The sequence below is a fragment of the Physella acuta genome, unplaced genomic scaffold, assembly GCF_028476545.2.
Source record: "Physella acuta isolate Inbredline_101_S28 unplaced genomic scaffold, ASM2847654v3 ptg000223l, whole genome shotgun sequence".
Taxonomy (NCBI): domain Eukaryota; kingdom Metazoa; phylum Mollusca; class Gastropoda; family Physidae; genus Physella; species Physella acuta.
In genome coordinates this window covers 926581-941325 of record NW_026731742.1, presented here as the reverse complement: position 1 = coordinate 941325, position 14745 = coordinate 926581, and the positions used below count along the sequence as shown (strand labels likewise).

The window sequence follows — 14745 nt, the reverse complement described above, 5'->3', positions numbered from 1 at the left end:
TGGTTAAATTATAATGTATTCTGTACAACTGTCACGCAGTGAGTCAGGGAGTCAGTCAAATAGTCGCTCAGGGAGTCAGTGAGTCAGTCAAATAGTCACTCAGTGAGTTTGTCATTCAAAGAATCAGTGAGTCTTAATGCGGTTGTGTTAAAATTTCATAATGATAACATATATTATATAGTATGTCATATTATATTTAACATCATTACACCATATACAAACCATCACCACACCAATACCAACACATATCCACAACATCATCACACCAACACACATCAACACATTTGTATATATACACCATCATCTAATTTCAACATTCACACGTCAACACATGTGTATATATACACTATCATCTAATTTCAACATTCACACAGCAACACATTTGTATATATACACTATCATCTAATTTCAACATTCACACATCAATACATTTGTATATATACACTATCATCTAATTTCAACATTCACACGTCAACACATTTGTATATATATACACTATCATCTAATTTCAACATTCACACGTCAACACATTTGTATATATACACCATCATCTAATTTCAACATTCACACGTCAACACATTTGAATATATACACCATCATCTAATTTCAACATTCACACATCAACACATTTGTATATATACACCATCATCTAATTTCAACATTCACACATCAACACATTTGTATATATACACTATCATCTAATTTCAACATTCACACAGCAACACATTTGAACATCTACATTTTCATCTAATTTCAACATTCACACATCAACACATTTGTACATCTACACTATCATATAATTTCAACATTCACGCATCAACACATTTGTACATCTACATTTTCATCTAATTTCAACATTCACACATCAACACATTTGTACATCTACACTATCATATAATTTCAACATTCACGCATCAACACATTTGTATATATACACCATTACTTCAAAAGAACATTCACTATTATACACTTCGCCATTGTATGCTAGAAAGCCACACAACTGTAAACACTCTACCCCTCCCCCACACATATACACAGACAGACTTACACAGTGTGGGTCTGTGTGGGTCTGTCTGTGTGTGTCTGTGTGGGTCTGTCCGTATGTGTCTGTGTGCTAACACACAGCCTGTCTGTGCCCTCCACCACATGCTTCCCTAGGTTCAAATCTTTTGTCTGTTGTGCTATGGTCAGCTGACACGAACAAAAGTTTCAATCATTTCAATCAGCAGTTCTTCTGCTCCCCGCCACCAGGCTGACTTAATTAGATCACCTGCTGCTAACTTAATTACCTAATTACTTTCTTCCTGATCACGTCTGAAAAATGTGTATATAACATGAACTTTTGGTTCGTCTTTACGACAATACGTAAGTTGCACCGAACAAATTAGAAAGTTCAACAGAACAAGTTACAAATGTCCACAGAACAGACCATGAAGATCTACGTTGCTCTTCTTATCTTGGGTATCTCTGTGGCTGTGTTTGCTGATGAAGGTATGTTTGTCTATAGCTTGTTAGGTTAATTATTGGATGTGAGTTGTTAATGAAGTTAATTAATCAATGCTTATTTTAATAAATTGAACCAATGACTGATAGATTAGAAAGAATATTTTCGTTCCCCTGACTTTCACCATAATAAAAAGATATTTAATGTTTCGGATGTAAATAAAGGCTAGGTAACTGCTTTACCTAAAAAAGGATAAATAATTTTTTTGTAATGTTTAGCACTTGATTAGGCTTAGAGTCTGGTAAATGTTTTCTAATTGTCCGACTGAACAGTCCGATATGACAGTCGTCGTGTAGTAAAAATAAAATGTTGTTGTTCACATCAAGGCTGTCACGTAGATGGTGAGTACTATGTTCAAGGCGCGGCGGTGCACACAAAGTCCTTCTGCCTGACGGACTGCGTCTGCGTGACCGATTTCTTGGATTGCGATGAGAGCAAATGTGAAGCCATGAAAGCCTGCTATTTTGGCGGGGAGTGGATCGCTGAAGGCAAGGGGGTCGAATCCCCGTCTGACTGCGAGGGCTGTGTTTGTGTAGATGGCGACATTAGATGTCATCTTAGTCCTGAGTGTCTTGTAGATGAGTATGACACAGAGGAGTACGTACATCAGCTAATGAAATATTTCATTTACATTTTTTTATAGCAGCTACAAACTGAGATCTCTAGGGTTCTGAGAGTTTTGCACTGGGCAAATAATATGACACAATAATATTTTATGGATCTGAGACTTTTGCACTGGGCAAATAACATGACACAATATTTTATGGATGTGAGACTTTTGCACTGGGCAAATAATATGACACAATATTTTATGGATCTGAGACTTTTGCACTGGGCAAATAACTTGACACAATATTTAATGGATCTGAGACTTTTGCACTGGGCAAATAATATGACACAATGATATTTTATGGATCTGAGACTTTTGCACTGGGCAAATAACATGCCAAAGTGATATTTTATGGATCTGAGACTTTTGCACTGGGCAAATAATATGACAAAATGATATTTTATGGATCTGAGACTTTTGCACTGGGCAAATAACTTGACACAATGATATTTTATGGATCTGAGACTTTTGCACTGGGCAAATAACTTGACACAATATTTAATGGATCTGAGACTTTTGCACTGGGCAAATAATATGACACAATAATATTTTATGGATCTGAGACTTTTGCACTGGGCAAATAACATGACAAAGTGATATTTTATGGATCTGAGACTTTTGCACTGGGCAAATAATATGACAAAATGATATTTTATGGATCTGAGACTTTTGCACTGGGCAAATAACTTGACACAATATTTAATGGATCTGAGACTTTTGCACTGGGCAAATAATATGACACAATGATATTTTATGGATCTGAGACTTTTGCACTGGGCAAATAATATGACAAAATGATATCTTATGGATCTGAGACTTTTGTACTGGGCAAATAATATGACAAAATGATATTTTATGGATCTGAGACTTTTGCACTGGGCAAATAATATGACAAAATGATATTTTATGGATCTGAGACTTTTGCACTGGGCAAATAATATGACACAATGATATTTTATGGATCTGAGACTTTTGCACTGGGCAAATAACATGACAAAGTGATATTTTATGGATCTGAGACTTTTGCACTGGGCAAATAATATGACAAAATGATATTTTATGGATCTGAGACTTTTGCACTGGGCAAATAACTTGACACAATGATATTTTATGGATCTGAGACTTTTGCACTGGGCAAATAACTTGACACAATATTTAATGGATCTGAGACTTTTGCACTTGGCAAATAATATGACACAATGATATTTTATGGATCTGAGACTTTTGCACTGGGCAAATAACATGACAAAGTGATATTTTATGGTTCTGAGACTTTTGCACTGGGCAAATAATATGACAAAATGATATTTTATGGATCTGAGACTTTTGCACTGGGCAAATAATATGACACAATGATATTTTATGGATCTGAGACTTTTGCACTGGGCAAATAATATGTTACGATGATGTTTTATTGATCTGAGACTTTTGCACTGGGCAAATAATATGACACAATGATATTTTATGGATCTGAGACTTTTGCACTGGGCAAATAATATGACACAATGATATTTTATGGATCTGAGACTTTTGCACTGGGCAAATAATATGACAAAATGATATTTTATGGATCTGAGACTTTTGCACTGGGCAAATAATATGACAAAATGATATTTTATGGATCTGAGACTTTTGCACTGGGCAAATAATATGACAAAATGATATTTTATGGATCTGAGACTTTTGCACTGGGCAAATAACATGACACAATGATATTTTATGGATCTGAGACTTTTGCACTGGGCAAATAATATGACAAAATGATATTTTATGGATCTGAGACTTTTGCACTGGGCAAATAATATGACAAAATGATATTTTATGGATCTGAGACTTTTGCACTGGGCAAATAATATGACAAAATGATATTTTATGGATCTGAGACTTTTGCACTGGGCAAATAATATGACAAAATGATATTTTATGGATCTGAGACTTTTGCACTGGGCAAATAACTTGACACAATGATATTTTATGGATCTGAGACTTTTGCACTGGGCAAATAACTTGACACAATATTTAATGGATCTGAGACTTTTGCACTTGGCAAATAATATGACACAATGATATTTTATGGATCTGAGACTTTTGCACTGGGCAAATAACATGACAAAGTGATATTTTATGGTTCTGAGACTTTTGCACTGGGCAAATAATATGACACAATGATATTTTATGGATCTGAGACTTTTGCACTGGGCAAATAATATGACAAAATGATATTTTATGGATCTGAGACTTTTGCACTGGGCAAATAACTTGACACAATGATATTTTATGGATCTGAGACTTTTGCACTGGGCAAATAACTTGACACAATGATATTTTATGGATCTGAGACTTTTGCACTGGGCAAATAACTTGACACAATATTTAATGGATCTGAGACTTTTGCACTGGGCAAATAATATGACACAATAATATTTTATGGATCTGAGACTTTTGCACTGGGCAAATAACATGACAAAGTGATATTTTATGGATCTGAGACTTTTGCACTGGGCAAATAATATGACAAAATGATATTTTATGGATCTGAGACTTTTGCACTGGGCAAATAACTTGACACAATATTTAATGGATCTGAGACTTTTGCACTGGGCAAATATTATGACACAATGATATTTTATGGATCTGAGACTTTTGCACTGGGCAAATAATATGACAAAATGATATCTTATGGATCTGAGACTTTTGTACTGGGCAAATAATATGACAAAATGATATTTTATGGATCTGAGACTTTTGCACTGGGCAAATAATATGACAAAATGATATTTTATGGATCTGAGACTTTTGCACTGGGCAAATAATATGACACAATGATATTTTATGGATCTGAGACTTTTGCACTGGGCAAATAACATGACAAAGTGATATTTTATGGATCTGAGACTTTTGCACTGGGCAAATAATATGACAAAATGATATTTTATGGATCTGAGACTTTTGCACTGGGCAAATAACTTGACACAATGATATTTTATGGATCTGAGACTTTTGCACTGGGCAAATAACTTGACACAATATTTAATGGATCTGAGACTTTTGCACTTGGCAAATAATATGACACAATGATATTTTATGGATCTGAGACTTTTGCACTGGGCAAATAACATGACAAAGTGATATTTTATGGTTCTGAGACTTTTGCACTGGGCAAATAATATGACAAAATGATATTTTATGGATCTGAGACTTTTGCACTGGGCAAATAACTTGACACAATATTTAATGGATCTGAGACTTTTGCACTCGGCAAATAATATGACAAAATGATATCTTATGGATCTGAGACTTTTGTACTGGGCAAATAATATGACAAAATGATATTTTATGGATCTGAGACTTTTGCACTGGGCAAATAATATGACAAAATGATATTTTATGGATCTGAGACTTTTGCACTGGGCAAATAATATGACAAAATGATATTTTATGGATCTGAGACTTTTGCACTGGGCAAATAATATGACACAATGATATTTTATGGATCTGAGACTTTTGCACTGGGCAAATAATATGTTACGATTATGTTTTATTGATCTGAGACTTTTGCACTGGGCAAATAATATGACACAATGATATTTTATGGATCTGAGACTTTTGCACTGGGCAAATAATATGACAAAATGATATTTTATGGATCTGAGACTTTTGCACTGGGCAAATAATATGACAAAATGATATTTTATGGATCTGAGACTTTTGCACTGGGCAAATAATATGACAAAATGATATTTTATGGATCTGAGACTTTTGCACTGGGCAAATAACTTGACACAATATTTAATGGATCTGAGACTTTTGCACTGGGCAAATAATATGACACAATGATATTTTATGGATCTGAGACTTTTGCACTGGGCAAATAATATGACAAAATGATATTTTATGGATCTGAGACTTTTGCACTGGGCAAATAATATGACAAAATGATATTTTATGGATCTGAGAATTTTGCACTGGGCAAATAATATGACAAAATGATATTTTATGGATCTGAGACTTTTGCACTGGGCAAATAATATGACAAAATGATATTTTATGGATCTGAGACTTTTGCACTGGGCAAATAATATGACAAAATAATATTTTATGGATCTGAGACTTTTGCGCTGGGCAAATAATATGACAAAATGATATTTTATGGATCTGAGACTTTTGCACTGGGCAAATAATATGACAAAATGATATTTTATGGATCTGAGACTTTTGCACTGGGCAAATAATATGACAAAATGATATTTTATGGATCTGAGACTTTTGCACTGGGCAAATAATATGACAAAATGATATTTTATGGATCTGAGACTTTTGCACTGGGCAAATAATATGACAAAATGATATTTTATGGATCTGAGACTTTTGCACTGGGCAAATAATATGACACAATATTTTATGGATCTGAGACTTTTGCACTGGGCAAATAATATGACAAAATGATATTTTATGGATCTGAGACTTTTGCACTGAGCAAATAATATGACAAAATGATATTTTATGGATCTGAGACTTTTGCACTGCGCAAATAATATGACAAAATGATATCTTATGGATCTGAGACTTTTGTACTGGGCAAATAATATGACAAAATGATATTTTATGGATCTGAGACTTTTGTACTGGGCAAATAATATGACAAAATGATATTTTATGGATCTGAGACTTTTGCACTGGGCAAATAATATGACACAATGAGATTTTATCTACACCGCTCGGCAGACAATATTTGTTTTTTTTTAAATAATCCAACAATACAAAATGTGGGTAAAATGGGGGTAAAATGTTAAACCATCAGAGCCCATAAAATATCATCGTGACATGTTTCAGTCATTTTTACATAATTTATTTCATGAAAATACAGGATCTAACTAATCTAATTCACGTGGCAATCTTCATCTATAAACATCGTAAAATCAATTAGTCTATACTTTACAGTCATCGAAATCGCCAATTTCACATACATCATGTGCACAATTTACATAATATGTAACGAAATTACAGCTGTCATCATATATATATATATATATATATATATATATATATATATATATATATATATATATATATAGATAGATAGATAGATAGATAGATAGATAGATAGATAGATAGATATATATATATATATATATATATATATATATATATATATATATTTGTTATGGTTAAAAATAACAACGTTATTGAGTTAATATCTTTATTAAAATATGTCATTTGTAATTATTGACATTTCAGGTCTGCAGAATAATCTTCTACACGTCCACAATCAGATGATGATTAAAAGATGCAGCAATTCAAGATACAAAATGTTGAAATAGTCTAGAACTCCCCCCCCCCCCCATTATACATCATTTATACTTCATTTATACTTCATTTATACTTCATTTATACTTCATTTATACTTCATTTATACTTCATTTATACTTCATTTATACTTCATTTATACTTCATTTATACTTCATTTATACTTCATTTATACTTCATTTATACTTCATTTATACTTCATTTATACTTCATTTATACTTCATTTATACTTCATTTATACTTCATTTATACTTCATTTATACTTCATTTATACTTCATTTATACTTCATTTATACTTCATTTATACTTCATTTATACTTCATTTATACTTCATTTATACTTCATTTATACTTCATTTATACTTCATTTATACTTCATTTATACTTCATTTATACTTCATTTATACTTCATTTATACTTCATCTATACTTCATTTATACTTCATTTATACTTCATTTATACTTTATCTATAATTATACCTCATTTATACTTCAGTTATACTTCATACTCCTAAACCATAAGACGATAATTAATAAACCCATCAATGAAAAATGATGAGATAGAGTTTATTTACATTTCATTATACTTCATGTATACTTTATACACCTCAACCAGAAAAAAAGAACAAAAATCCATTAATAAAAAATGTTGAATTTTTTTAATTTAATGTATTTTTTAATTATCATTTTAAAATAAAGCGGCAGTGATCTCCCCTAAACTTTCTCGAATATTCTTAGATAACACTAATGGGGATGACAACTACAATGGAGTCGGGATATTAGACATTTAAAATAATAAATACATAAAAACGTTTATAATTACAAGCTCTTATAAATGCACTAAAAAGAAGAAAATAATACAATTTTTATTAAATATACAATAATTTTTAAAAATATAATAAATCTGCGGTTACTTTATATATAAAAAATTGCTTTCTTTAAATATATTAATGCACTACTATCTATATCACTATAAATAAAAGCGTGGGCCGCTTGTTTAAATACTTATTATTATAGTGAGTTAAATAAAAGCTTGTAAAAAACACAATTTTCAAAAACTTAATTTTTTTTAAAAAGACGTAGTGTTCCCGTCCCTTGGCGTTGCTGTGGGGTTAGAATAAAGCCTGACGAAATATTTCAAGAAGGTTTCATCAATGCTTTACCAATCCTATATTCATAGACGGGTGACCTTGCTTTCTAAAACTCAGTTATTTAAATGTAAACAGTACCTGCACTACATTTCTTGGATCATATGTGTCGGCGCACGGGTTAACTTGCTCAAGTTATCTTGTTCACAGACAGACTCACAAACACACACAGACATACAGACAAGATTGCAAAATTAAGTTTTTCCGACTAAGGGAAGTCTAAAATGTCGCGATTTGTAAAAATCTCGGGTTCAATATTTTGCACGATTACAAGACTTCCTATATACCTACTCCGTATACGAAACAGTAATAGTGTGTATGAGAAATTAGATATGTTGTTATTAAAGCAAAAAACAACTAAAACTGGTGTATGTCTCTGAGTCCACCCAGCACAAATAGATACCTGACTCACTTTTGAAAACGTAGTGGCATAGTGCTGACCACACTCTCTCTTCATAAGTTGAGGTCGAGAAACAGGTGAACTCTACTTCATCTAGCCTTGGTCATATGAACAACTAAACAAAGGGCATCAATTCTCATTGATGTGGTATTTAACATTGTAATTTGTTTTAGTAATCACATATCACATTTCACCAACTCACCACCAACCTACTAGGTTTACTCACCACTAATCTACTAGGTTTACTCACTACCAACCTACTAGGTTTACTCACTACCAACCTACTAGGTTTACTCACCACCAACCTACTAGGTTTACTCACCACCAACCTACTAGGTTTACTCTAAAGCTAAGTGAAAGCCGTATTAGCAAAAGAAGATAATTAATGGTTTTATTAGCTAATGAAGCTAATTAGTTCCTGTGTTAGTAAATAAAATGCTATTGAAAGACTCTGTTACTTACTGAAGGTAATTAGTAGATCTGTTGGCTGTTACGTTATGTCTTGTGTGTTACGGCTCCGTCCCTTGTATGATATAATATCACAGTTATGTCCCTTATATGACATATATCACAGTTATGTCTCTTATATGACATATATCACAGTTATGTCCATTATATGACATATATCACAGTTATGTCCCTTACATGATATATATCACAGTTATGTCCCTTATATGACATATATCACAGTTATGTCCCTTATATGGCATATATCACAGTTATGTCCCTTATATGACAAATATATCACAGTTATGTCCCTTATATGACATATATCACAGTTATGTCCCTTATATGACATATATCACAGTTATGTCCCTTATATGACATATATCACAGTTATGTCCCTTATATGACATATATCACAGTTATGTCCCTTATATGACATATATCACAGTTATGTCCCTTGTATGATATGTATCACAGTTATGTCCCTTATATGACATATATCACAGTTATGTTCTTTATATGACATATATCACAGTTATGTCCCTTGTATGACATATATCACAGTTATGTCCCTTATATGACATATATCACAGTTATGTTCTTTATATGACATATATCACAGTTGTGTCCCTTGTATGACATATATCACAGTTATGTCCCTTATATGACATATATCACAGTTATGTCCCTTATATGACATATATCACAGTTATGTCCCTTGAGTGTGTAGTGAAAGCGTCAGGCTATGACTGTAAACAACACAGTGCTTAGATGTGCTGTCTCAGGCTGTCTCAGGCTGTCTCAGGCTGTCTCAGGCTGTCCTCAGGCTGTCTCAGGCATGCTGTCCTCAGTGCTTAGATGTGCTGTCAGGTGCTGTCACGTGCTGTGTCAGGCTGTCACGTGCTGTGTCAGGCTGTCCTCAGTGCTGTCAGAGACTGTCCTCTAAACGGCTGTTGACGTGTTGAGTATTGATTAGTATTGAAACATAGTGACAGCTTGTTTTCTACATTACTGAGTGACAGCTGAGATGGCCCATTTGTTTTGTTGTGAATGACTTTATTTAAGTATGTTATGCAAGAACTATCCAAGATGGCGGCACAGAGATAATACACAAGACCGCCCACCACCTGCACTTACCTTGAACACAGGGAAGGGGGAGGGATGGAATCTGCTTTGGCAGAGGTGGGGGATCTACTATGGCACAGTACGTCTCATTTTTCGCATTTCTATGAGTTCCATCCTTACATTAAATCCACATATGTAGCATTTTTGTGCCCAAAAAAAAGAAAGAAAGAAGCGAAGACATCTTTGGTTTGATTTGGGAGTTCAATTCAGGCTTATAAATAGGCTGAGAGTGACACATTATTCAACATTTTACTCAGAATTTTTTCTTATTTTGAATTAATAACTTTTTGAGATATTTATAAATGTAATCACTGTTTTACAATTTTTACTTTTTCCTGTACAGAGTATCTACTCGATTAATTAATTTTTTTTTAATTTAAATTTTATAACAGAATAGAATCGCGTAACCAAATGAACGCAAACAGTGTGTATAATTCGTATTACTAGAGCGAAAAGTTTCTAAAAGAAACATTGATTTTTTTTAGACTCTACTACTTCTGGTCACATGATACCTCAAAATTTGATTGAGAACAGCGACTTTTCGGTATACTTGATTTTTTAGAAACCAGGAATAGAGTAAAGTACCGCTTTCGTATATCGGAAATCACGCAAAAAAATAAAAAGTTATCTATGCATAAGAACCTTTACTTATATACAAAAATTTCCTCTATATAAATTCCATATACGATAAAGTGGGCAGGTGTAGAACTTCGAAAACTGTCCACATTTCATGTAATTCTTTGGCACGCTTAAATATACTTCATTCAAACTATGTATACAAGAAAGTATAAAACCTATGTAATTTAAAAAAGCACTTCTACTACACGATAGCAGCGAAAGTGATATCTCGCTTACTGTTATAAACGTGAAAGTTGAGGGGTGACCACAACCTTATTTCAACATGCACAACCCAAGCTAATTTCTACATCAACACAATTTTATTCTCACAAGCCAGGCAAATATTAAATATGACATACCACACGTAATTTGCCCCACTCTCACTATGTACACTCCCAGCCCCCTGTCGGTGTCCCCACCCTCACTATGTTCACTCCAAGCCCCCTGCCTGTGTCCCCACCCTTACTATGTTCACTCCAAGCCCCCTGCCTGTGTCCCCACTCTCACTATGTTCACCCCCAGCCCCCTGTCGGTGTCCCCACCCTCACTATGTTCACTCCCATCCCCCTGCCTGTGTCCCCACCCTCACTATGTTCACTCCCAGCCCCCTGCCTGTGTCCCCACCCTCATTATGTTCACTCCCAACCCCCCTGCATGTGTCCCCCCCTCACTATGTTAACTCCCAGCCCCCTGCCTGTGTCCCCACCCTCACTATGTTCACTCCCAGCCCCCTGCCTGTGTCCCCACCCTCACTATGTTCACTCCCAGCCCCCTGCCTGTGTCCCCACCCTCACTATGTTCACTCCCAACCCCCCTGCATGTGTCCCCCCCTCACTATGTTAACTCCCAGCCCCCTGTCGGTGTCCCCACTCTCACTATGTTCACTCCCAGCCCCCTGCCTGTGTCCCCACCCTCACTATGTTCACTCCCAACCCCCCTGCATGTGTCCCCCCCTCACTATGTTAACTCCCAGCCCCCTGCCTGTGTCCCCACCCTCATTATGTTCACTCCCAACCCCCCTGCATGTGTCCCCCCCTCACTATGTTCACTCCCAGCCCCCTGCCTGTGTCCCCACCCTCACTATGTTCACCCCCAGCCCCCTGCCTGTGTCCCCACCCTCACTATGTTCACTCCCAACCCCCCTGCATGTGTCCCCCCCTCACTATGTTAACTCCCAGCCCCCTGCCTGTGTCCCCACCCTCACTATGTTCACCCCCAGCCCCCTGCCTGTGTCCCCACCCTCACTATGTTCACTCCCAACCCCCTGTCTGTGTCCCCACTCTCACTATGTTCACCCCCAGCCCCCTGCCTGTGTCCCCACCCTCACTATGTTCACTCCCAGCCCCCTGCCTGTGTCCCCACCCTCACTATGTTCACCCCCAGCCCCCTGCCTGTGTCCCCACCCTCACTATGTTCACTCCCAACCCCCCTGCATGTGTCCCCCCCTCACTATGTTCACTCCCAGCCCCCTGCCTGTGTCCCCACCCTCACTATGTTCACTCCCAGCCCCCTGCCTGTGTCCCCACCCTCACTATGTTCACTCCCAACCCCCTGGCTGTGTCCCCACCCTCACTATGTTCACCCCCAGCCCCCTGCCTGTGTCCCCACCCTCACTATGTTCACTCCCAGCCCCCTGCCTGTGTCGCGCTACCACCCCGAGCTTTCCTATTAACGTAGTGTATTGTCTGTCTGTCTGTCTGTGTGTGGTCATGGGCGTTGTCGAATGTTTCGAACATTTTTATTTTCTACTAGATTACCAATTGCAAAACATGTTTTAAACAAATTAAATACAAATTACATAATTACTTTCTCCCTGATCAAGTCAGAAACAACGGTATAAAAGATGGACATTTTGTGTTAGCTATACAGAATTACTTAAGTTGCAAAGATCAACAGAACAAGTTGCAATTTTCCACAGAACAGACAGAACCATGAAGATCTACGTTGCCCTTCTTATCTTGAGTATCTGTATGGCTGTGTTTGCTGATGAAGGTATGTTTGTCTGTCTGTAGTTTGTCCGGTTATTTAGTGGATGTGAGATCGTAATAAAGTTAGTTGGTGAGTAAACTTTTGAAAGTTAAAAGTGTCTCTGTTTTGTGAGGTTAATCAGTGGAGGTACATACTCTACTTCCGGTTTCTGGAAAGCCAATCACTAGAGCACTGTTGTAATTAGACGAAGTTTCATAAATATGTATTACATTTTTTGTGCAGTATTCCATTTATTTTGAACGAGTTCCCGTAACCGGATGTGGTACTTTATTTTATTTATGTGTGAACACTTTAACTTGAGTACTATTTCAGAGTGATTTCCAGAGACCTGAAATAGTACTTTACGGTATTTCCGATTTCTCCAAAAATATCTCTTCTACTGCACCCATTTGTGTCAAACTTCCAAACTTTTCATGTACTGTGACATAAAATGTCGTTTAATGAGATGTTTAATTAACTTTTTAAAAATCATTCAATTTTTCCCTTACCAAGTACTAATTTCACGCGCTATGATATATATATATATATATATATATATATATATATATATATATATATATATATATATATAAATGCTTTCATTTGGTGTTTGGTACGCAATTTTTAAGTACTAAAAATATTTCTACATCCCGATTACACTGGAAATGCCATCTCTCTTTAATGATAAAATAATTTACGATACAGTTTAGGGGAGATCACTCGCGCTTATCTATCTATGTATATAATTCTCTTCTTGGAGACGCTAGAAAACAAGCTGTAAGCGCGCTCCCTACCACCCCACCCCTACATGGTCTGTCTGGTGAGCTGTGGTTCACGCTTAATGTTTACATTCGTAGAGCCGGGTTTAGTGACGGCTATTAGGGGCAGATAATTTACTTTGAAACGATTTTAAACTTAAGGAGGTAACTAAGAGGAGGCTGCTTTCACGGGGGGGGGGGTGTAGGGTAGGGGTTGGGGGAAAGGAGGGTGGGGGTAGTATCGTCCTTAACGACCTACTGATAGTGTTTTAAAGCAAATATTTTCAGTGGCAGCATTGGTATTGTCGAATTCACAAATTATAAATTACTGAAAAGTAGAAAATAAAACAACTAAATAGCGGCGTTTGACATGCCGCGGGTCGGCTCGTTTAAATTATTTAGCTCACATAAGTAGTTGATATGGGTTATTGATGATGTTTATAAAAAGTACGTAGTAAATTAGATCATTTTTATCAAACTAAAATTTAATTGATATTTATATGGTAAACTGTGTCTGAATAATGGTTACGTTTTGAAGTAGGCCATTCTGATTTATTTCACAACAAATAAATTACGTACTAAATATTACGTTACCTAGAAATGAAAAAAAAAATCTTATGGTGTAATGTTAAAATTTGCTAACCCTAACCCTACAAAGGGAAAACACCTACTTTGATTGTGAAATATTTAAATATGTGTGTAAGGCGGAGAAGCTGGTGAAAGTTTCCTAAATGCCCGATTGTATGAATTCTTTTTAAAGACGTCTTGTACTGAAACTATTTTTGACATTTTTGTTTTGTAGAAGTTGAACAAGTTAAACAAGTTGAAGGAGTTGATGAAGTTGAAGTTTGTGATGACGACT

The 14745-nt window shown here is 35.6% G+C and overlaps 1 protein-coding gene across 1 annotated transcript; it reads left to right on the top strand.

Annotated features, from left to right (window-relative positions):
• Positions 1-1361: 1361 nt before the first annotated feature.
• LOC131937811 (von Willebrand factor C and EGF domain-containing protein-like) lies at positions 1362-7611 on the top strand. Its single transcript, XM_059295454.1, has 3 exons — positions 1362-1491; positions 1831-2101; positions 7353-7611. The coding sequence occupies exons 1-3, from the start codon at positions 1413-1415 to the stop codon at positions 7363-7365; spliced, it is 363 nt and encodes a 120-aa protein (XP_059151437.1). The 5' UTR covers positions 1362-1412; the 3' UTR covers positions 7366-7611.
• The last annotated feature ends 7134 nt before the right edge of the window (positions 7612-14745 follow it).